Source organism: Nothobranchius furzeri, chromosome 13, assembly GCF_043380555.1.
Source record: "Nothobranchius furzeri strain GRZ-AD chromosome 13, NfurGRZ-RIMD1, whole genome shotgun sequence".
Lineage (NCBI taxonomy): Eukaryota > Metazoa > Chordata > Actinopteri > Cyprinodontiformes > Nothobranchiidae > Nothobranchius > Nothobranchius furzeri.
Window position 1 is genome coordinate 23,281,223 of NC_091753.1, and position 25,790 is coordinate 23,307,012.

At 44.2% G+C, this 25,790-nt stretch overlaps 1 protein-coding gene across 6 annotated transcripts in view; it reads right to left on the reverse strand.

The window, feature by feature from the left end:
• bcas3 (BCAS3 microtubule associated cell migration factor) overlaps window positions 1-25,790 on the reverse strand; it is a 458,753-nt gene that overhangs the window by 157,015 nt on the left and 275,948 nt on the right. Inside the window, exon 24 of one of the 6 annotated variants that reach the window (XM_054743436.2) lies at window positions 18,808-19,021. The exons of the other annotated variants lie outside the window; for them this stretch is intronic. Within the exon in view, the coding sequence (XP_054599411.2) occupies window positions 18,945-19,021 (77 nt within the window). The 3' untranslated portion in view covers window positions 18,808-18,944. Of the gene's footprint in view, window positions 1-18,807; window positions 19,022-25,790 lie in introns of those variants that run through there. 6 annotated transcript variants of the gene reach the window in all.

Here is a 25,790-nt window from a genome sequence, read left to right on the forward strand (position 1 = left end):
TGACATTGGCTGGAAGTAAAAGTAGGAGAGTAATGCCTTTGGCGGTGAAGGAAAGACCTAAAACCAGAGTGAACATAGGTGAGGCCTACGTTCTTTTGAGAGTCTTTAAAATTACGGACTGATGGTGACCTGGCTCTGTTGCTGCTGTATTTTTAAGCCATGTTTGTTTTGTCCAACAATGTGGATGTTTTTTCTTTGTGGATTATTTAGTATCAGTTGGATCATGTTGGCGTTAGCTCGTGGCTTTTTTCATCCGGCTCTTGGAGAGTACAGACACTTTTTTCCACCTCTCCTCCGTATCTTATCCCAAGGCTCTTTGTCTGTCTTTGGGTGTACGGCACTTCTACATTTTTTTCTGGAAACTGGAAATTATTAAAAATGGACCTGGTCAGTTGGTCTCTCAACGCGATTGACAAATTTTTTTTAAAAGGGAGAAAGGGCTCCCGGATGCCCCTCTGGGACAGAGCCAGCTGGGCATTTCATGGACTCCTGGAAACAGTGGAACCTGATCTTCCTCTCTCAACTGTCTGTAGAGGATTCTGAAGACGTCTGGATATTTGTGGTGTCAGGTTTCTAGCTTTTTGGCCTGAGCGGTTACCTGGCTTACTGGAAAATTAATGAGCTGTCGAGGAATATTGGCTCAATCCCAGAGCTCACAGATGGATTACACTGCGCTGTGAACGCACAAACTCATATAATTGTCAAGATGAATCGTAAGCTTGGAACTTTGGCTGAGATTCAGACTCTGGCACAGAAGGTGGATTCGATCAAGGAGAAAGTTGACGGGTCAGCACAGATTGTGATAAATTAATTACGCCATTATGGGATTTAGAGGGGTTGAGGACCAACAGAACTTTAAGGCAGAGAGGAAATTATCTCTGCCCGGCCCCAAAACAAGTTCTTATCTGAATCTGGTGCCCTTGAGCCTGTGAGGCTGAAGTGATTACGCCCCCTCAGAAGAAATGTGGAATGCTGCAGTCGCCATGGCAACTCTATCTCCCTATCCCAGCCTTGGCGGGACTGCGACCGGTGAAGGCCGTTGAATCGTTTCCAGGAGTCACTGTGCTCTCTAAACCCAACTACCTCCCTCCCTTGTCCAAACGGAGGTGACGAGCGCTGCTTATCGTGGCTGCATGCACTGATGTGTGGAGAGTCCCCAACCCTACCTCCCCACCTAGTGGACACTTATGTTGTGTAATGCTTAAGTCTGTTGCATTTCTGTCTGAGGTGTTTTTTGCATAGCAAAGCTGCCCTCTCTGTTGAGGGTAACACTGAAGTGCCTTTTTTCCCTCCACCTGACTCAATTCTCATATAAAAACCCTCTGATCTCTGTTAAGGGAACGCGACTTCGGCTGCAAATGACCACAGTCACCAATTCTTGTCATGTGTGTATGCCTATGTATGCAGGTCTTATCTCAGAATTGTGTGTACTGAAACTCAAATTTCCCTCTGGGATTAATAAAGTATCTTTAAATTTGAACTGAATTGGTATTTGCTCATGTTAGCGCTAGCTACAGTGGGCTGCAGCAGGGTTTTCTATGACATTTGTAAGTCTGCTCTTAACCAATAGGAGGGAGAAGGGGGAAGCGGAATTTGTAACCCCAATTTCACACGTGAAAGCGCGGAATGGTAGCGGAACATCGCTGCTTAAAGTAGAATCCATTATAGTCTACAGAGTGTTTTAAACCAGCTGCAACGCAGCAATTTTCAGGCATGTTCCAGAAGTGGTACGTTGCTCCTCTAAGGATAGGATCAGGTTCTATTTTTGCTGCGATCCGCTTCTGGGACACGTCATTTCATGCAGTTATCACAGGGCTAGACAGGAAATCACACACTGTTTCAGTGTAAAATCCCCGGTAATTTTCAAAATCAAAGTACTGCAATGATGGTGTTACTCTCTCTCTCTCTCACTCACTCACTCACTCGCACGCACGCACGCACGCACGCACTCACGCACGCACACACACACACACACACACACACACACACACACACACACACAAAGCTTATATGTAATCCAAGGGCCTATTTACTCCCGGTATCGTTCGAGAAGTGCAGCGGTGTGTTTTCCATGGCTTTAATCCTGCCAGTGGAGAGGAAGAACATCATATATGATATAAAACGAGATTTCCTTCTTTTTGGTTTAATGGCGGATTGCATAAACAAACAGTGACCTTTGAAGTCTCGAGGAATCTTGTGATCTCGTGAGTCAAGCTAGGAGCACAGCGAATAGGCCAACTCTACTTTTTAAACTCTGTGCAGAGACCACTGTGATTACAAATTCATATTTATGATAAAACACATGAACTCCACAAATTGGGGTGTGTTCAAGTATAAAATGTATCAAATTGTGCCAAATGTAAACAAGTGTGTAACTGTGGTGCAAGGAGGTGTGACATTTGACTGTGCAAAGGAACGAGGGCACCGTTCCCAATAGGTTGTTCTGACCCACACAAACATAAGCCCAGATTGGGGTGAGTGGGGGGTAATTCTGGCTTGACGCGTCAGGCTGGAGCCATGACTTTGTTGTGTGTGTATGTGTGTCGTTTGAGTGCGAGGGGGCTGATCCTATTGTGTGTGTCAACAAGCCGACCCATTCAGCGCCTATGTGGCTAAACTCTGCTAATGAGCGTCGCCTTTGACTGGGCTGAGCTAGCACGGTAACACTATAACACACACACACACACACACACACACACACACACACACACACACACACACACACACACACACACACACACACACACACACACACACACACAGATGGAAACACTGTGTGTATGTGTGGAGGGGGTTGTCATGCAAGTGGCAGCAGGGTGGTGTGAACAGAAGGACACTGACACAGAACAGTATCACCTCATCAGCAACAATTATTATTATAAACTATTAAATGTCCTAATTTTTACTGGACATCATTGTTAGTTTCAGGCTCATCTCACAGCACATTTCCATTGGGTTTTTCATTTTAAACTCTTGTATGCAAGTTTGTCTGACAGGATCTTGATTTCATAAAGAGGCATGACAAAAATAAGCAAACCTGAAGAATTTTCCACCCAATAAATGAAAATAAAAAGTCAGAGGCTGGTAGCTTTTTAGGTTTGGTGTAGGTCTCAATGACATAAAAACTGCCACACTTTGCCTTAGTGGATAAAAAAATGGTTTGGTCAGCTTTGGGATTTTAGAAGCTTTTGCAGATCAGAGGAACCAGATTTAAGGGACACACAAGACATTTCCCAGTGCTACCATTTGTCTAAATAAGGCAAGACCAGTAGGCTTTTGGTTTTAAATTGTTATATAACCAAACTTTGGCAAAATACTCATTTTCTATGTTTGCAGAAAAAGGTGATGGATACTAGCCAGACAAACTGTTGCAGTAGCAAAAAAGTCGTTTGCTCTGCAGGTCAGTCTAGCCACGCTAAATTGTAACTGCAGATCTACTACTGGCCCCAACAGTTTTAGGTTGGGCCAGTCAAAACACTCTATGCTTGTAGAGAAACACTAGGTGGGCTTAGCCAAGCTGTCAGAGAAAAACTACAAAGACGCCATCAACTCAGGAAAGGCAGGCACTCATTTGAAAGTATTTTATTTAGAAAACCTATGTATCTTCTTCTTTGATTACGTATGTCACTGCGTCAACTTCCATTGACTGATTACCATACTAATACACTTTTCAAGTTGTTCATTGCTCTGATTGGTGCTAGTGCTGTCCAGTTTCTTGCAGAGACAGTTTAAAGACAACCATAGACTCTGTATCACGAGCAGCTCTCTCTATGGATCGTGGCCAGACTATATATTTAAAATGGCTTGCCAGACTTGATGGATGCCCTCGCTCTCCTGCATTTTATTTCTGAATAATTATCAAACTTCTCTATATTTGCATCAGAAATTACCTAATTGCCTTCTTTGGCTCTTTATACCAAATTGTCATAAGGCTTTTGCTAGTGGTCTGCTCATTTCCATGCACTCCATCTCTTGTATTGCACCATTGCCTTTTCTTTTTAGTCAGTATGCATGCAATGTTGTAGCTTTTCAAGTGAAAATCACACAACTTCATTAGTAGTTCAGAGTCAGTGTCTTTATTTTGTCTGTCGAGCCTCTGTAGCTGGTGGATATTCATTATCGAATTGGCATGAGGCATCTTGAAAGGCCTCCACACATTGTGTTCTCTATCTACCAAGCAAATGCCGAACAGATAACGCACATAGGTTTTCCCTCAGCATTTTGTATGTGTACATACTCATCAGTCCAGCCATCATAAAATTTTCTCTTTTTGCCATCAACCTTGTGTCTCCTATCTTTTGGACTTTGAACTTTCTATCAGCAGAAAAAAAAAACAGTGGAGCGCCATGCCTTAAAATGTTGCAAAATGTTAACTGTTGCTCTTACAATTAAGTCTCAGATTTCAAACAAATTCATTACTATGAGGCATGTGGGCAATGGGCTGGTCCAAAATCACTGATGGGTCAGTTCTGGCCCTTGGGCCGCCTATTGAATAGGGTGGATCTATATTGTATATCGAAAAAACGAGTGCCACCTAATGCAAAGTAAAAATGTAGTCCCTTCCTCTCAAGATTCCATCAAAACACTGAAAACAAATATCCATACTACTGCGAGTGTTATAAAACATGTTTTTAATTAAAGTCTTTTGCACATGAAAAGGTTAAAAATCATCATTCTTGAAAATTTAAACCTCATTCAGAATACACAGGAAACAGTTAAGGAAACTTTTCTGTAAATAATTTTCATTTCCCAAAAGACAGAACAGATTCTTTATTGACTTAAATAAAATGCTGATAAATGATCATAACCACTGGAATATTAATAGCTGGGGCAACTTTTGCTGCATGTTGGTTGAAATTTGTTGATATGTGTATTAAAAATGGTGAGTTAATTGTCACGGTCTGTGCTGCGTTAACTGTGCTGCGTTAACCTCTGTTTGGAGCTGAGTCTTTCTGCCTGCAGGTGGACGTGCCCCGGAGAGCAGCTGCTGCTAATCTCCTCATCAGTGTCAGGGGATTTAAGGAGCTGCGTCACAACTCACCAGTGTCGGATGATTACTCAGTATTGGGTAGTATCTAACCTGTGCTCTGCCTGTTTCAGTCTTGTTTGCCTCTGGAGTTTCCAGCAACCCTGGTACTCACCTGCTTGTCCTCCGGCTCCCTCAGGTACCTCTCGTCCACTAAACTACTCTACCTCTCATGAAGAGACGCCCCGGATCAGCCCTGCCTGCCAGCCACGCCCGCCGCTCGCCCCGCCCGCCCGCTCTCCAACGCCCACCTGCCAGCCCGGACACTTTTGGACTCCTGTGCTCAGCTTCCAGCCATCATCGTCGTCCCAAGGACGCCTCACTCAGCCAGACCTGACTCACCCTCCTCTCCAGCTCCAAGACCTTCAGGAAACCGTAAGCCTCCTCTCTCTGCGCATTATCCTCGTTTATCTGCCAACTACTCATCCTTGTTTCTGCTGCAGAACTCTATTGGACCCTCCTGATCTCAGACCTTCAACCACACCTCAACATATCAAAATAAATCATTTTTTACTTACCTTTTGCCTCAAGTGGTGATTCTTTATGTCGTGGGTCAAACAATTACAGCCCAACATGACATTAATAAGCTCACCATTTTAGAAAACACATCATTTAACGAGGAAGTTATTAAAGTGGAAATGAAGTAATTTTGTGCCTCAGTTTGCAAAACTAAAGTATTTAGAAAATATATTGTTGTTGTTAAAATGCATTTTAAATTCCACTGGATGGTAAGATTCTATAATATTAATGTTAAAGAGTAAGTTACCCCCTACCAAAGTCTACTCTACTCCCACTTCCTGTTTTGAAAAAAATGAAACAAATACTGTCTGGCAGAATGAGAGGGTCGAGCTGCTAACAAATACACAGACAGGCTCTTGACGACATTGTGACATCATAATGTAGCAGCTAACGTCATAGTGTACCTCTTAGCCAAAAGCGATTGTAAATTTAAATTAAAATGCAGTGCAGACTTTTTACCTGAAGAGGGCACAACACTGACAGTTTTAGGCAGAATATTTAAATTTTAACGAAGATACACTAAAGTGCCCAATTATTGATTACACATGTCTTCGGCACAATTAGACACTCATTTTTATTGGTAATCAGCAAAAAAAAAATTGATTTGGGGTGACTTGCTCTTTAATATCCACAAAGAACAACAACCTCAGGACACAGAACAAAATCAAACAAAACCCAGAATATTTGATTATATTAGTGTGAAAACAAGACAAAGATGTAGGAAGCAGCAGCAAAAACCCAGAGAGGATGTTTCTACGAGCCAACGTTCACGGGTGAGGAAGAATGAAGAGGGGGAGGTGGGGTGAGAAAAGGAGGGCATGTCATCCTCCATCAGCACAACGAGCTCCCTCTCTTTTTTTCTGCTCAACACTTTTTCCTCCACTACCAGCAAGCTATTTCCAACCTGTGTGTGTGTGTGTGTGTGTGTGTAGGTGAGGTTTGGGGCTAAGGCCATTAAAGCTCTGTTAAAACACTTCTGATGCTGTTGGCTGATGCTGGAGCAAAAGGAGAGTGGAAAAAAGGAGAGAGAGTGAGGGAGCGCTGGCGCTCTCAGTGGCTATCTCAGGCTGCGCAGAGCTCCGCTGCCAGCCTGTCAATACTATGAGCACAGAGGTGCGAGATGAGTCAACAGCCTAATTCTAACATCAAACTTTCATGGGCAGGAGAGGGCAAGAGGCAGGATGGAAGGAGGAGAGAGAGGTTTGCTGTTAACGCTTTCTCCATCACCTGACCTTCACTCTGCACGCCTTTTAAGAGCAGACTTATTCTACCACACACACACACACACACACACACACACACACACACACACACACACACACACACACACACACACACAAACATACAAACCCAGGGACACATGCAATTGCACTTTTAAAGTTCTGACCTGCAGCTGAATTACATTTGGAGCGTTTTAGCACGATATAACAGTGACCCCCCCCCCCCCCCCCCCACACACACACACACACACCCCTCCACACTCCTGAGTGTGAGAGAGTGCTGCCAGCTTTATTTATTAAATATGACCTGAGAGAGGCAGCAGCTCAGGTGAGCTGGGAATCTTGTTATGAGAGACAGCGTTTAATGGCTCTCTGACACACGCTGGTGTCCAGCGGTGCTGTGAGGGGACACCTCTGGAGCGGGGAGCAGTGTTGGTCCAGCGTGAATGCATAGAAGATGTGCTGCAGTCACTGGTGGAATGCTTTAAGATCACAGAGAGTGGCTGTTTTTGTAATTAGCAACCAGAAGCTCCAACACTCAACTGGAATTCTGCCATTTAGTCCTTTAAACTCAGAAACCCGAGACGTTCAATAGCAGTTTCCTCCTGGTCCAGAAGGTTTTTTCTTATGCTGATTTCTGTTACCTTGTCTAAGAAAGCTGCCGAGTATCTCAGCCTGTGTTCACTCACCAGGTCTGATGGTTCTGTCTGGTTCTTCTCATTCTAATTCAAATGTTTTCATCAGACTCCAGCCTGAACAGTCTACAGATCTGAGGTGACCCGTTTGGCATCACACGCAGCACACAGAGTTTGCAGAAGAAGTTGAAATAAGGACGTAAACCATAAATCATTTGGTTTGAAAATGAATGAATGCATAGTATACGCCGCTGTTTGATTATTCAGCATCATTCTATTTCCACAGCAGCAGAAAAAGCATCTATGTAGCATTAAAGTTCTCCATGAATGAGATTTATACCCCAAAACTCTGAAAATATGTCGAGACTGAGTGACAACATTTAAGGTGAGCTGGCTGATTTGGAGGGCTGTGGACAGAGAAGCAGGAAGGGAAGGTTTCAGGGACGGTGGTGGGATCTGCTCTCATGGACACCAACAGCAGACTGGTGCTACTACTCTGCTATTGGAGTACATCAGCAGCTTTGAACTGCTGCTTTCACTACGCAGATTAGAGCGAAAGCTATTGATGAGAAGCTGACATGTGACAGATGAAACAGAAAGTGGCTACAGGTCTCACTCACTCATTTGTTTTATTAAGTTTTCTGTATGAATGAATGACTTTTGAGCCGGTTTCAGGGGTGGAAATTTGTCCGCGGAGACAACAGGATTACGAGCATTACTCATTAATATTCATGAAATGCAAACTCCTCGCCTGATTGGCTAACAGCAATGTGACTCTTCTGCTGCCTTCATTAAATAAACGGAGTAAATGTTGAGGTTTCATGTCCACAAGCCCAAATGTGTTCCGCCATGTTGTGGAGATGCTAATGGTTAGCTTCTACTAGCTGACACATGCTCTGCTCTCTCCTGTGATCATGCAATGCTAATGTTCCCTGTGACATAGAAGAGACTGCCTTTTTCTGACTAAGGATACGTTCACACTGCAGTCCTTGATGCTCAATTCCGATCTTCAGAGTAAATCTGATTTTTTTTTGTGTCTGTTCACGTTATGACTGAAATGCCACATCAAACTCTCTCCAGAGTGAACGCCTAACGGCCCCAAATTAACCCGAATGCTCACAAGACAAGAAGTCACACAGTGGAGTCAGAACCAGGAGAGGCGTAGTTGTGATGTGAAGATCTTCACTGACAGTTCATCCACAGGATCAGGATCACACCTGCCAAGTCTCACCTTTTTGGCTGGAAACTTTTTAAACTGTTAACAATTTTAGACCTTGTTCCCGCCGTCTTCCCGAATCATTATCAACTAACGCTGTTCTGGTATTAAGTACGGGTGTAACGGTTCATGGGGGAGTGTTGAATCGTTTTGGTTCAGCCTGTTCGGTTCGGTCCACTTGCGTACCGTATCGGTTAATTTTTTCCATTAAATAAAGAATTTTTATTTGTGTGATTTAAGTGCAGCGGATAAAAGTTCCTAGGCGAGTTTCCGCACGGGCGCTGTACTTGGCGACGGTGGCAGAGGAGTTAAGTGCTTGCCCCGTAATCGGAAGGTGGCAGGTTCGAGCCACGCTCAGTCTGTCGCTGTTGTTGTGTCCTTGGGCAAGACAATTCGCTTTGCTTTCATCACTTGTTTGATTTCATGAGCAAATGTAAAATGTGAACTTAAGCAAACACAGCGACTTTTCATCTGCATGAAGCTTCTAGCCTGACGGATCACGTGGACAAACAACAGCGTGTCGAACGCAGCCAGGCCTTTCTGCTCCTGTCCGATCACTCTGACTGCAGAACTCCATAAAAATGTGAAACCATAAAAAATACAGAGCCCTAAATAACCAATGAGGTACATTAATCACACTCCAGACATCACATATGTACATGGTGAACAGCGACGATACAATGAAAAAGAACTGAGGTTAAGTAGGGAATTAAATTATTAAAACGCACATAAAAGTATCTGAGCCCCGTTTCACTGTTGCTGAAGTTAGAACAGCTTATCTCACATTAGTAAAGCAGATGAAAGTCCTTAAATATCTACTATAAATATGTATTTAATAGCTTATAATCACCATTGATTTGCTTGAAACACAAAACCATCCAGAGTCAAGATGCAACTCACCTAAAATGTAAAATCAGCGCATGAGATTTTTACTCTGGTGTAGGTTTTAGTAAAGAAAAACCTTCCCATTATATATAAAAAGCTGCCAATTAAAGATAATCATGAGCAGTTTGTCAGACGTACTCTGGGAACTAGCTCTTTATTCCATATTAGAGTGCGATCTGAAGGCTTGTGTGATTAATGTGAGCTGAGCTTCCCCACGACTACGCTCAGACAACTCTGAGCCATAAGACTGTCAGAAGCATCACGTCGCCAGGCAGCAGAGCACACCCTCCCTGGTAAATTACATCCTCTGCGGTCGTAAATGTGCAGGAAAAAGGCCAGGAGCCAACTCCGCCATGAAGGTCTGAGAGTCCCTCTGCTTTGAAGAGGCAACAGAGAAACGTTGTTCAGGGTTCGGTGGTCAGGGGGCTCGGCTAACGAGAGCGCTGGTAAGATAAACAAACAAGACTGGAGAAATTTCCCAAAGGTTGTCTTACGAATGTGGAAGAGCAACGAGCAGCGAGGGAGGGCAGGTGTAGGGAGGGACAGCATGGGATGACAAAGTGTTGACAGAGCAGAAGGATGACAGCAAGTGGGCCTGAACGTGTGAGAGGAAGAGATGAAAGGAGGATAAAGATTGAAAAGTAAAAAGGAGATGAGGAGGTGTCACGGCTGGTTCAGGATATCTTCACCCTAACATCCTCGAGGGCCAGGATCCAGCATGTTTTAGCTGTTTCCCTACTCCAGCACACTTGATTCACCTGTTCAGCAGCTCATCGAGCTCTGCAGAAGCCTGCTAACCACCTGCTGATTGAATTAGGTGTGATGAAGCAGGGAAACAGTAAAACATGGATAGCGGCCCTCGAGGAAGGGAGTTGGGGATCACTGTCCCATGCCTACGCTAGATATTATTATGCTACAGAAGACAGTTTTAGAACAGAAAATCTATAACGTCCTTCAAAAAGTATTCCGTACAAGACATTTAGCTGCAATAATCTCCAAAAAGCCTCCAGCTCCTACTGTGTTTTGGCCCTAACCCCGGGGTGTCCTCTCAGTGGGACATCCTCCAGGCAGAGGTGACCAGGAGGCGTCCTGGCCATGTGTCCGAACCACCTCAGCTGATTCCTCATAATGAGGAGGAGCAGTCCTGCTCTGAGCTTCCCGCTGGATGATGGAGCTGGTCCGCTGGCCTCGAATGACTCATCAGCTCTGTCTCACACTGATGTTGTGTATTTGTTAAACATCAAGTGGTTTGGTTATCAGAAAATTCACACTTGCTGGAGCGTGAGCAAAGCAAAGGCTGGAAACAAAGAGTTTACCAGAAGCTTGAGACTTTTAATTAAGAGCACAGGAGAGCCGAGCGCTGCACTGACACTGCTGTTTGTCAACTCACTGGCCGAAAATGCTGAATGACCCTGATGTGGGGTCATTTTAGCGAGGCACTGCTGTCCTCCTGGGTCAGTGCTACATGTCCTGGGGAGAGGCCAGAGCTTGCATGAATAAGTAAAGACCGTAGAGGGACCAAAGTCCGTTGGCTGACGTTTCCACCCCACTGAGTTTTAACACATTAGGAAGCCCCACTGCTAGTAATGAGCCAGAGACAGAGGGATAGAAATGTGCTAGGGTATGTGTGTGTGTGTGTGTGTGTGTGTGTGTGTGTGTGTGTGTGGGTGGGTGAGTGGGTGGGTGGGTGCACACTTCTTCAGACCATAACTCCCTACACACACTTCACTTGTCACGGTTGTCCTTTTTTCTCACTTGCCAGGCTCGTTGATGCTAGCACTAACATAATGTCACTGTTAGACTTTATGCAAATTCTACAAATGGCGTTCTCAAGGGTTTTTCTGCGTGTTTGTCGCCCGATTCTCACATCGAAGAAGACAGGAAAGTGGATCCTGATGGAGGACAAACCTACAAATTCCTTAACATGATGGCGACAAACACCACTCCCCCTGAGACAGGTGAGTTTGTGGATCAGGTGTTGCAGAACGACACTGCTCCTCTTCTCTTGGTCTCAAAGGAGAAACATGAAGTGACGCGCCAGCACTAGTGCCACCGGGCTCTGCCTCTTGGCTCACACACAGACCAGGTCACCTGGTTTTCTCACGGCAGCAAAGCAAGCCGCTTCCGTAGGTACCGACTCTAAGTCTACAGACAGGAACCACGATTGCTGCAACTGGGCTGTTCTGCCTAAGAAAAGAAAAACAAAGTGACTCTAGCAGAACTATATAAATAGTGGATGAAGTGAAAATGGACAAATGACCCCCACACCAGAATTTTGCCTTACATCTGAGTTCATCTGATACAATGAGCCGAGCGGGGCAGGCAAACCCAGCTCTGGTAATTGGAAATGATTAATTATTTCCTAGATTATTTGTGTTTTTGTTCATATGTCATTACCGACAAGTTCTGCAAACTTTATGGCCGACGATGCCGTTATTAAAATGGAGGTTTCAGGTCGTTCCAATTCACCAGATCCTTTCAGAGGACTCATCGGGCTCTGACCAGGGGAGTTCATACTGTAGCCAAGGTAGGCTGTTGGGTTCTTCAGAGAAAGAATGTGTATGTGCTTTCTCCTCATCTCAGCCCCAGTGCCCCTGTGCCCTGGCCTCTCTTCCTCCCCCACTGTGTGTGAGTTTATTCACAGGAAATGCAGGGAAGCCTCACGGGTGGCTGAGCTGATGCGAAGCGACGTGGCGTCTCCAGCGAGCCAGGAACTTAGCATGTCAGGCAGGTCAGCACGGGGCAAGCAGACAGTCGATAAAATATTCAATACAGCACTCCCAGTTCATGGATCTAATACCTCAGAAAGGCCCACCTCCAAAATCTAGAAGAGGAAATCATCTTCTCTCCAACCTTTTCACACTGGCTGGCTGGGTGGGTTTATCAAAGTCAGGGTGAAAAAGCCACCTGTCAATGAAAATCTCAGTGAGTCTGGGAGGGAGCTGGAGAGGTTTTATCTTTGCATGATGGTCTATGGATTTCTGATCTGGAGGGTGGGTGGGGTGCGGAGGGGAGACCAGCCTTATTGAGAGTGAAAGTTCAAAAGTGCACTGCGACCTGTTCTCACTGATATCAAAACTCGGTGGCTGAATCGGTTTCTCTATTGGCTTTCAAAGTTTCCACTTTCCAAACTTTCTTTCTGTATTGCTCGCATTTAAATGTGAGTTTTGGGCCTTGCATCTTTCAAGTGCCCTCGGGGTGAAGAGAAAACATACGGCAGAGTTTGACAGTGTGGTGAGTGGAGTCTGGATGGGTGGGCCCTGGAATGTCTAGTGTCACTTTCGCGCAGTGGGCGCTAATCCCAATTAGCATCAGTCAACTGCACTGAGAGCACATCACATCGACTCAGACTCTGCCTAGACAGGCGCCCTCCGTGGACCGGGCGGATCCAGTGAAACACCAGCTGCTATCAGCCTGTTTCGCTGATTAACCTAGACACTAAGATGTTGCTGCTGTCTTTTGACTCCCGGGCCGCCACCTCCTCCACCCTCTGTTGTCTTGGGGTAGCTTCCGTCTACTTACATTTTTAACAAGCGTCTCCTCTGTCTCCATCTCTTTTATTGTGTTGTCTGAGTGCGTGGTATTTTATTACTTACACTGCATAGATTGGTTGAGTACACTGGATCAGTGTTACCCACTCAAACGGTTTTCCTTTCTCCCTCTGAATAATTAATGAAAATGGATGGTTAAGGACAAAGGCAGTGAAGACTCCATTAAGGAACGAAATGTTGAGAGGTGCTGACTTCATCATTGAAGTAGTTAGCACCAGGGGTTCTGATACAAATCAACAATGTTTTACGGCAGCAAAGGCTACAGGAAATGCTGAATCCTGCACTCCAACACCAGCACACAGGAGGTCTACAGTTCTGACAACAAGTCATGCAAAGTGACGTCTGTAATCCCAAATCCTGGTAATGTCCAGCCGGGACACAGGGCAGAGATGTATTCACTGGCCACTGATTGGATTCCGACCACACTGTTTTGGCTAACCAGGTAAAGTGGGCCAGGGGTAGGGGGTGTTGTGAAAATACAGCTTTTATGGAGTACAACCGGGAGCTAACGTCAGTGACAAGAATAGCTGGATTTAGCTGTGAGGGGGCTTGTTTTTACTTTTCAGAAGACTCATCATTACACACTCCAGTGTTTCAGGGCCCAGCAGCTTTCAGATACCTATAAATAAATGCTTTCCTGAGCTTTGCTCCTCTCTCCCTTGAAGATGTACGCTCGTGCAGAGACTGGAGCTGAGAAAATTGCCTCCTCCATGATAAAAAAACATTCCAACACAACCAAGAGAGCAAAAGGAGTGGGTGGTGAATGGGGTGGTGGTGCTGGGGGCGTTAAAAATGGACTCAACTGTCTGTTTTACCCAAGCACCATTTTACTGTCACCATTTCACAGAAAGAGAATCCGTCAGCTCCCTCTGTGTCTCCACCCAGAGAGGAACAGGGGCTCCTCTAGAACGCCACATCTTCCAGACAAGACAAACGAATGAATGGACTCAACCACATCCCTGATTTTTTGGTGCAAGGCTGTGCCAATAAGAGGAGGTTCTGTCCCAAAGGCCGTCTGTATTTTAAGGTCTAGAACACGACAAGAAGCCTTGGCACCACAGCACCTCATCAGAAACGGAGAACAAAGCTGTGTGATACACATCCAAAAGGACGTGACATGGTTCTCTACAGTCTGTGGCTGATGCACATAATCGCTTCCATACAGGGCGGCAAGACGCAGACTCCTCACTTAAAACACATCTCAACTTGTGTTTTACCAAGTCAGAGTACACTAAAGTTAAACATGACGCAATAAAACACGCCAGGGCATCTGAGGAGTCTGTGACATCAGTCCATATGGTGGAGTTTAGACCAGGAAAGAGTTAGCAAGTTATTATCCATCACTGATTCGTTAAACAGCTGTTTGATATTGTGGGGAAGTTTGATGTTTCCAAAGAAGAGCTTTGTCCTGATGACTCCAGGACGTTTCTAGAGGGGTGCTAAGTTTTTATGGCTCCAGGAAGTTTTTAAATGAGGGCGTAGTCCTGATGGCTGCAGGAAGTTTCTAGATGAAATCTTAGTTTTGATTACTCTATGATGATTCTAGAGGAGGGCCTAGTCCTGATGACTCCATGAGGCTTCTAGAGGGTAGCTTAAGAGTTGATGACTGCAGGTGATTTCTGAGGAGAGCTTAGTTCTGGTGACATCAGGAATGCAGGAGTCTGTTCAGAGCAGTAAACGGAGTTGGCTTCCCCCAACAATGGGGCATATTTTGCAAGATTCTGGGAGTCGTTTGCAGGCGTCCGCTGTGACAAAGGAGCACTTCTCTGGCTCCGTGAGAAAGGCATGTTAGTTCGGCTCTTTGATACAGGACACTGTTCCTCTGGCTGCCATTCATTACCATGAATAACAGAGCTGAACTCAATGAGCATTGTGAATTAGGCAGAAACGTTCCCTTCTCCACACTCTGAGGATAAATGATGACATTTTCAGAGCCAGGACTCTTCAGCCACTCTGAGGTGTGGCAAATAGAGTTTTGGTGTTTTAGGGAGCCAAGGCCTTCATCTCTACAGAGTAGTTCAGACGTCAGCTGGTAGAAAGTTGAATGAAACAGCAGAAGCCTCCACATTTGTTTCCACTTATGTTACATGATCTTTGGGAGCCTAATTTGAACAAATCCCTCGCTTTGACTGCACAGCGTACTGTCTGAGAGGGCTCTTAACATATGTACACTGGGTGTTAATGTTATGCTCAAAAGAAAACCTGCTGAGCGTTGGTGCTGCATGGAGCAGGCTGTATTTCTGGCCTGAGCTCACTCTAGTCTTTTATTAGGAAACCATAGAAAATGAAGCATGAGCAACAAAGATGGCCAGGCCCTGTCATTTTGCCAGTTCACTTTCAGAACAGTTTTTATTACCTTCACCCCACATGGATCATCTAAGAAGTAAAACATTAGGATCACTAAATGAAAACTAGTAAAGCATCCTAGATTCCTCCAAATACCTAAACCAGTCCAGACCAGAACTAGCACCATTAACTAAAGCTTGGTTTATGCTTGACGCATTCACTTTCCGCTTGGTGATGCGGCTCGCGGCTGGAACGCGCTTCACAACTCGCAGCGTTTATGGTTCATGCGGCTGTGGTGAGCCAATATTCTCCCAAACTGTAGGGGGCAGCATGGAGCTCTACGGCATGCATCCAACACTACACCATAGTAGAAGTAGAAATAACTGTTTACAACATGACATTCCAGCATTTTTAACAGCGTCCTTCTCTTTTCCGACAGTGCGAGCTATTTCTCTCCAAGAATTATTAACAACATGTTGATCACTGTGATCTCTGAGAGCTGAATCATACAAATGTCTGTATTTACGAACCTCTGCCATACTAGTTCTTGCCGGTCCGCCATGTCTTTCCACGTCCGACCGTCCGCGTGGTTAGAAAATTTCCTAGGTGCGCGTTGCGGAAATTTTGGGCCGTGCGGAAGCGCGGTGGAGGGGCGTGGTTGTTAAAATGACGCAACTTTTCCGCGCGGAGCCGTGCGGACCTCGCGGACGCGTCAAGCATAAACCAACCTTAACTCCGTTTATGGGTGCACCAAACAACACAAGGACAACAAAACACAAATAAAAGACACAAGTTACACGAGAAGATAGCTTTTAGAAGCTACTGGAGGTAAGTACTAGGGCGTGAAGCAGGCTGCCTGAGGATCCTCAGCTTAAGTCATTGCAGTTATTTTACTGCCAAGAAAGCTCTCTTCAGCTCACATTGCTCTGTCTCCCGCTGCTGTGCCTGCTCATCGTAGCACTTTCCCCAGCATCCTGTAAGTGTACTACAGCTCCAGGGAATGCCAGCACCATGTTAGTGGAAGGAGAGGGACAGTGGGAGGGAGACTGTGGAGGAGAGGGCATTTGAGAGAGCAAGAGCAAGAGAGAGAGAGGGTGGGATACAGACACTGGTGAGTGTTAATGTCTTGTCCTGTTTAATATCGGCATCGCTGCCTCCCAGTCTACCCTCCTCTGATGGAGGCACACATGAAGTAGTAGGAGGTTCCACGTGTGGATTAGAATCAACGGTTTTTGGGAACACACTGTCCCATACACTGGAAACACACCCATTTCATGTTTGGTTAATATGCATGAGGAATTCCCCAGTTCTGTTGGTGTGTCATACTTTCATAGCCCCCATACTATAGAAGAGGCTGAGCACCTTCTCACTGTCCCAACCAAAGGTCCTCTGGTTTCTACACAGGCTTAGTGTCTAAGTCCTACATAAGGCCCAATGACTTCTGCAATGATGTCAAAAGAAAGATGTTTTAGTTTAAAGCCATACTACGCTACTTTTTCATATTTGTAAACCGTTTTCTTGAGCCAGGATGTGCTAAAATGACCCTTCGCAGGGTTAATGAAATGTCACCAAGACCCCCACCGCCCTCTGTGGCCAGAATGCCACATTTGCAACTTCAGACTGGCAGCCGGCTCTGTGTGGACTTCGAAAAAATGGAGTTGACCTACTGGAGGTAAGTACTAGAGAGGTGGCTGCAGTCTGGTTCCAGCGTGTTTCATGCATGTTTTGGATCATGAACACAGCTGATTAGTTTAATTTAGTGATGAAGAACATCTGTAGACACCAAGAAAGGCTGGGGAGACATTTAAGCAGTTAGATTAAGGCGTTAAAGACAAATGCCCAGTGAGGAGATAATTTTCACTTTTGTTTTGATCACAGATAATGAACAATGAACACTAGGGGGTGCTAAAGCAAGAAAAACTGTCAAGTGTGCCTTTATTGTTTACAGACTTTTAAGGGGTACTAGGCAGTTTGCTTGCTTTTAGCACCTCTAAGTGTTAGTTTGTAGAACCAAACTGTCCTTACTGTGTGTTAGTCTTTTTAACACCTTAATCTAACTGCTAAAAGGTCTCCCTGGCCTTCATTAGTGTCTACACGAATGGTTCATCACTAAATCAAACAAATCAGCTGCATTCATGATCTAAACATGCAAGAAATGTGCTGGAACCAGACTGCTGTGCCAGGTATGCCCGATCATTTATTTGTCTAAGTCCAACAGGGGCCGGATCGGCACTCTGAAGTTGCAAATGAGATATTCTGGCCACCAAAGGGCTGTGAGGGTTTGAGTGACATTTCACAAAATCTGAAAAGGAAAATTTTAGCACATACTGGCTCATGAAAATGATTAAAAAATATGAAAAAGTTGCAAAGTATTCCTCTAATAACTTTGTTGTTTTGTCTAAGTGAGCCTTTACTGAAAGTTGTCAATATTTATAAACATTTTAAGTGTTTTTTTTTAATTGTTGCAATTTTAATTACATTAAATGTGCCTCCAACATAAAACATTGAGTGTAAAAATAAAAGTTTGGATAAAATCAAATGAACTTCATGGGACCCTACTTCAGTTTCTGAGTGCTTGATGAGCCTCTGCTTCCAGGAAAGGGTCACTGAGGGATCTGCTGGGTTATCATCTGTCTGGCTTACTCAAGTGAGTTGTGGGAATGGAGCGGGTGGAGGTGGGGGTGATGCGGATGAGAGTGAGATGGAGGAAGAGTAGAGGCGCTAGAAGGGGGGCGTTGGGGTAATGTCTGGCAGATGACAGATCTGTTTCTTTCTTGTGCCTTGTGGGCAGAAGTGGTGCTGTGGTGGTCACATCTTCAGAACACTTACGGTCTTTATCCTGCTCCTCTTCCCCTGTCCTGAGGGAGTCGGCCTGGTGATTACGACACAGGAGCCTATTCAGCTTCCACCACCTACACCTCCCTCCCCTTACACATACATGACCTCCTCCACTATCAAGTAATCTCCTTTCTTCTAAAATGACCCGAAAACACATTTTTAACAACGCAAACACAACATTTGCAAAGACCTGCCTCATCTTTTTACCCTTCACCACAACAGTGGTCAGTCTGACTCCTCTTCATCATAAGGCCATCATACCCCTCTGCTTTGATTTGCCAAAACCACACACAGACAAAAACAAAACAGAGATCGCTGCTCCCAAACAAAGCGGTCAAACACAAGTCACCTAAATCACGTCCTCCACCCCGGCATCACCACCGCCCTCCAACCCAAAGCAGAGATGGTGGCGGGGAAAACTTCAACAGTACAATGTGCATTTTCATCACTTTGCGCCCACTTATCTCCCTGGCCTTTACACTCTTAACTCTTGCTCCCTTGTCTAAAACAGTTGTTGTCTGTGTGTGCGTGTGTGTGTGTGTGTGTGTGTGTGTGTGTGTGTGTGTGTGTGTGTGTGTGTGTGTGTGTGTGTGTGTGTGTGTGTGTGTGTGTGTGTGTGTGTGTAGTAGGCCACAGGGGCAACAGGCTGGAGCTGGCTGAAAAAGGGCATTCAACAAAACTCAATTGTCCCCAGTGTGGTGGTAATTGCATTTGATTAAAATAATGACAGGGTGTCGGGGCAGGATGAAGGGTCCCTTGGTGGAACAATCAAGAGCCCGACACCGAAACTGAAGAAGGGCTCAGAGAGAGAGAGAGAGAGAGAGCGAGAGAGAGCTGGTACTCACCTGGATCAGAACACCAGAGCAGAGCGAGACGACAACACCACATGAAAAGGAGAAGAAAACAGCTTCTTCAGTTGCCAGTTAGAGGTTAGAGCACTCAAACAGAACACACTGGTTTTGATGCTGATGCAGCTTAGAACAGTGGAGTTCTACTCCTATCTGGTGTGATGATTATGAGAATCATAAAATCATCTAAAACAAACAATATTTGGTGTCTAATCCAGTTTCTCACTGGGCCGTTGGTGCAAGCTGGTATCCAAAGTTGTCATTTTTCACACTTTCTAATTTGTTGAAACTAGACTGAGAAGGGTTTCAGCTACGTGTAACAATTCAAATTTTATATGCAGCTTTGCAGTCTGACATGGATTCAATCCAAGTGTGGTTCAGTGAGACATGAGCTCCAATCAAAACTTTAAAATACTGACTGTGACATCAAAATCCTTTATGATTAGTAGGGATGCACGATCAGGTTTTTTGTTGCCGATCACCGATACCGATCACGTGGATTGGCCAGAAATTTTCTACATTATAATGAGTGCTACAAACTACATAATCTGGGAATAAAGGAAATGTAACCTAATCTAAAATGGCCTGTATTAAGGTTGTCACGGTGTGTTGTGACCAAAATTACCACGGTTTTCGGTATTATCGCGGTATTTTTTTTAAACGTGCTACATATTCACACAATTAAATAAACCCTGTATGCCAGAAATATTGTCCTCAGTTTGTGTCTAAATTTTGCCTAAAATGGGTTATTTTGTAATTATGTTGTTTATTTGTTTACATATTTCCCCTTTAGTCTTTAAAATAGCAATATTTGCCCATAACTTCTTATTTTATGTCTGTTTGATGTCATCATTTAAAAAATATTAGTTCAGATGATACTCAGTACTCAAGTAGCCTTCTAATCAGATACTTTTTTTTACCCTTACTTGAGTAATAAACCCTATATCAGGAAAATATTGTCCTCGGTTTGTGTCCTTCCAGTGAGCTTTGCAGATGTGGCAAAATGTCATCAGGCAGTAATCATTGTTAAATTCATAATTATTCTCGGAGAGAGACCAACTCTTATCTGCCCCTGGGAGCCCCGTAATGCATAGCGTCATTTCAACATGGGGGTGTCTGTGACACGGTTTATATGCAGGTAGCGGCGCTGCAGCTGCTTTATATAGCGACTCGTTGAATTCTCCCTCAACCCAAATCCTCGGACCACGCATTTTAGCTAAAGCGCTAACGTTAACTTGCCTTGCGTTGACTGTAAAGTTGTGGGTGATGGTCACACAGATGTGTCATGAGATTTGAAGCGTTGCTGCCTTTCACAAACACTTTTTCTGCACATGCTGCAAACAGGATAGCCGCCCGTCTTCTATACACTCCCTCGGCATTCTTCAAATATCCAAAATATGCCCGTACTTCCGACTTTGTCTTCTTTGAGGGATAAAAAATGTCCTCCTGAGCACTGCCTTCCCCTCCTTTGGCCATTATTTCAGCTTTAGCTTCAAGAAAGTTTTGGTTGTAAACAACAAAGCGCGCATGTGCCGCCGGCAACTTCAGCAGATGATACGGTGGCTGGTAAGGGTCACCGCGCCTACACCGCAGCCACGGTAATCCACCGAGATAATATAGTTTTTTTAAAACAAGACGGTTATTATTATTGTCAACTTTTTTACCGGGGTTTACCGCTACACTGGTTACCGTGACAACCCTACCTGATCGGTCTGCTTTGATCTATTTTGAAAACTCCGATCAAAACCGATAGGGGCGCTATCGGCCGATTACGATCAAATGCCGATCCATCGGTGCATCCCTAATAAACAGTGTAGAGAATTAAGAACAGGAGTGATGTGCTCAGTTCTCTTGGTTCTTGTTAAGGCTCTAGTAGCAGCATTCTGAACAGGCTGCAGTTTCTTCACGGCTCATTTGGGAAGACCAGTCAAAAGACCATTGTAATAGTCCAGCCTGCTGGACATAGGCGCATGAATGAGCTTCTCTAGGTCTGTTCTGGACATGAGACCCCTGAGTCATCCTATTTGATGAAGATGACAAAATGTGACCAGTGAAGCTCAGGTCTGAATCAATTATGACCAGTGTTGGGAATGTCACTTTAAAAAAGTTATTAGGTATAATTATTGATTGTTTTGTCAAAAAAGTACAGTATCTCAGTTACTGAGTTACAAGATTATCAAAGTAACTAATTACCAAGAAAATAACTTTTTTTCATTAAATAATGCCAGAAAAATGGGTTCCCCTCTTAATTAAACTTACTTAATTTATTATAACTTACTACAACAGTGAAATATAAGTGACTAATGACTGGAACATTATAAAATTGATGTCCAAATGTTTTTTTTTATAAAACTGAATAATTTAAATAAATGGGTACTTAACAGGAGGAACTACAAACAGGAACATTACTCTAATCTAGACTATTAAAATGTCACTGTGTGATATTTAATAAGACCCCAATCAGCTCAAATTTATAATAACAAACAGAAACAGCTGTAAGGGTTCCTGAGCCTTTAAATGGTCTCTCAGTCTAGTTAAATGACTGAAAAAAAATGTAATTTTGCACAGCATTCTAATTTTTCCAGCTTCACAGAATTGTGTGTTTTTATTTGCATTTCTGTTACTGGTAATCTAGTAATGCTTAAACAAATAAATAAAATCCCTTTAAAATGACACTAGAAGAGACACAAATCTGATGTACTAACGTGGGTCAGACCCAAACACAGAAGAGCTGAAGCTGGGTGGTAAAGACACACAGGCAGCTCTAATAACACCTGATAACAGTACGTATCCAAAACATTTAACTTACATTTTACAAACACCAACATTTCAGAAAAATACATTTCAGTTATTTAAAATGCTATCCCTAACTTAATTTAAAAATGTATTGTTTTAGGTCTATTCGCCTGTTGCTGCAAAAAACAAAACAAAAAAAAAAACAACAACTATGGAGCTAAAAACTTTTTTTATGGTGAGCAGTAGACACATATGTATTTTTTATATTCTGAATATTTCTTTACACACTAATTGTAATATTTTCATTTTGCTTTACAATTACATACATCTTGAATAAACAAGATCAATATATGGTTTGACTGAACACTGATATGATTTGTTAACACTGGCTTTTCCTGTGTGTGTGTGTGTGTGTGTGTGTGTGTGTGTGTGTGTGTGGGGGGGGGGGGGGCAGCAATTTTTTGCCACCCCTGGCCACCCCTTGCCTTCAGGACATCCTGCTGTCACGCCACAAAGAGCATGGCTGCAGAATCACGCAGCTGCAACTATTCATCACGTCTTCCTCGTTCTTCACGGACCGTGATGCACTTGGATGAAAACATCCACCTCTTTAGCTCCCAATCAGCTGATGACGGCTTCAACACACCGCGCTGCTGAATTGGTGATGCACGCATTTTCTTATCAGTAACGGAAACGGTGTTATGATAAAAGAAGAAAGTAATAAATTCAATTACTCGTCACTGAAAAAACTATTGTAGTAACGCCGTTATTTTAAATGGCGTTGTTCCCATCACTGATTATGACACCAAGATTTCTAACCTGGGTCCTTGCCTTTATTTCTCTGGAGGCAAGATGAGCAATAACCTCCATCCTGTCCTCCTTTTTCCAAAGGCAATAACTTCAGTCTCGTCTTTGTTTAACTGGAGGACGTTTGACTGCATCCGGTCATTAACTTAATCCAAACACTGACAGATGGGCATTAATTCAGTTTAGATCAAGTTAGCATTCAAGCTAGGTTGGTGTGTTAGCTTAATGATGCGTCTGCATCACCTGTAGAGCATGCTAGGTATTGGATTGCATTCTTGTTTATTCACAGCTCCCTCTTGTGGATACACAACTCTATTAGTCAACATTCTAGGTTCACATAATGATTCATTCTGCTGTAGAGGTCAGGGCAGGAACTTAAAGCAACACTAAACTGTTTCCAGCTTCTCCATCTTGCTGGTTAAAAATGGAATTACAACTGTCAAACAAACATGCAGCATTCTGCTGTAGCTAGCGCTAACGACAAGCTTACACTAACATGACCCATGTGATACTAAACAAGCCACAAATATAAGATCCACACTGTTGGACAAAAAATATTATTACTTACAAGTCCAGTAGCAACAAAGCCAGGTCACAATCAGCCTGTGATTTCATATCCTCCTCTAGCTGAAAAAAACCCAAAACTAACTGCTAGCCTTTAGATTTCCTACCGACACAGAAAATAGCTAACAGCTGCTAAGCAGGTAATGAGCGCCCCCTAGGCCTAACTCCTAAACACAAACTGAACAATGTGGTGTATGATGTACAGTGCAGCGAGGAATGCCCAGACCTCTACATCGGAGAAACCAAACAGCCACTTCACAAGCTCATGGCACAACATAGAAGAGCCACCTCCACGGGACAGGACTCAGCAGTTCATTTGCATCTAAAGGACAAAGATCACTCTTTCGAGAATGCCAACGTTCACATTTTGGACAGAGAGGACAGGTGGTTTGAAAGAGGAGTAAAGGAAGCCATTTATGTCCACTGTGAACAGCCATCTTTGAACAGAAGCGGAGGTTTACGACACCAACTGTCTGCCATCTATAATCCAGTTTTGAGATCCCTTCCCAGATGCCTCAACGCCCAAGCATATACTGGGCCACCTGACCTCCGGAATTCACATGATAGGGTGGGGCCAGGTTTCACAATGAGCTCACCCGAAACTCTGGCTGAATAGGACCCACACCCACCCTCACACCTTGGCTCATGTGTTTATGTAGAAGATCATCAGGGGGTCTTTTGTTCCCTCTTCGGGGGGAAACTCCCACTGGGTTTAAATCTGGGACTCCCCACCATTTGACCTTAGAACTGAAGAAGCCTCGTGGATGAGAGGTGAAACGTCTTCAAGCAACTCAAAGAAGTCCAGACGCTTTTCTTTCAAAGCTCATTAGACTTCAGTGACCTGGATGACTGAGAACCGTCACAGACAGCGCCCCCTAGGGAACCTACCCGCTCTACACAATTGTTAAATGCTGTTTCTGATAAGTAAAGGGCTGCAGAGGGCTGTCCCATGTGAAGATTGTAAAGTTTCTACCACCACAATCACTGAACCCCACTTTTAAAGTGTTAAACTGTTTATTGTTGCTTTAACCCTCCCACTGTCCTAATGGGTGTGACCCCGCGAGGAAAGTTGACCATTGAGCAGGGTTGATGGTTTATCCCTTGGGCCCATGTGGCAGAGGTGAGGAATGAGCACCACCTCACCCCTGCCACGTGGACCTCAAGGGATAAACCATCAATCCTGCTCAATGGTCAACTTTCCTCGCGGGGTCACACCCATTAGGGCAGTGGGAGGGTTAAAGGAAATGTAAATTATGAAAGATTGCCAACTTTATATCATAGAGCAGGGTTAGGCATTTTAAAAGTTACTTTAAAGGTTTTAAACTATGTTCCTCAGCTTTAAAGGTCCCTGGGTGTGTACATGGCTGAATGACTCTGGAGAACTGACTCTGTAAGGTTCAGGATATCCACTAGCAAAATTCTAAGCGAGATCCACTCAGCACTGATTACATAGAAAGTTTCCACAAACAGTACAATTCTGCTGCAACACAGTGGCTAAGGAACTGGTTCATTCAGCGTTAGATAATGAACGTGTGTGATGAAGGTTTGGTAACAGGCATTTTGTGAGGTCATTGCACAGAACATGCTGCTGTCGCGGTCGGATGGAACCTATAATTACAAATGAGACAAAGTGAAACCCAGTCAGTCACGCAGTGTGTTCATAATTCTAACAGTGTAACGCTGAGAGTCCTTCACTGATCCCGACGACAAGAGACATGAAGTTATTTTACTCGTCTGAACGAAGGATGTCTTTCTGGAAGTCTCATATTATCACTTTCTCTCTTCAGCCTCAGTAAAACCCAAAGAGCCTTCGGGAAGTGATCTCAAACACAGGACAGCACAGGACATCCACACTTAGAGAGCCTGTCCTGTAGCATGACCCTCAGAGGACGTCAGCTTTTCATGTGTGTCAAAGCCACAGTGAATGAAGGTATGGATGCTTTTACAAGTGGTCCGACAGCACAAAGTGTCTCTGCTCTGTAAAAGCAGCACTCAGGGTCAGAACAGAGGACAGCTCAAAGAAAAGAGGGAAAAAACTAAATGTGTGTGAGAGCTGTGTGTTATGGCACTAAAATATATGATAGCCAGTAGGGATGTGAGGAGCCTCTGAAAGGAGGATGTCTAAGCCGGGCTCAGACTCTCATCTCCTCACATGGCCTCACCTTTTCCTCACATCCCTTTCTTCATTCATCCCTTACACCTTTACAGGAAGTTCAGCCTGGCCCCGGAGCAACTCCATCCCTCCCCAAAGCTCTCCCTCCCTCCAACACATCCACATCACCAATGTCTTGTAGGGTCACAGAGAAGTCAATAAGCCTTAAAGTCCGTCTCGCTACTCGCGCCTTCCATTCGCACGTCACTGCAGAGACACGCTACTCACTATCAGAAAGAAACCACCTTCCACTTCACAAGAACATTAAATTATATAGCCGCAGCCCAAAACAGCAAACATCAACAAATACATTTCATTTTTACCGGGAGTTATAGAAGTGTAAAATAGTCATGGTTTTCTTGTAGGTGCTGACCGTTAGTTTAGATAAAAGAAAGCAGAAGGCAGGATTCCCTCTTTAGTTAAAGACAGATTTGGTGACTCGTGAACTTTGACATTGCACCACACGAAAGCAGACCCAACTGGACCGAACCACCATGGCATCATCTC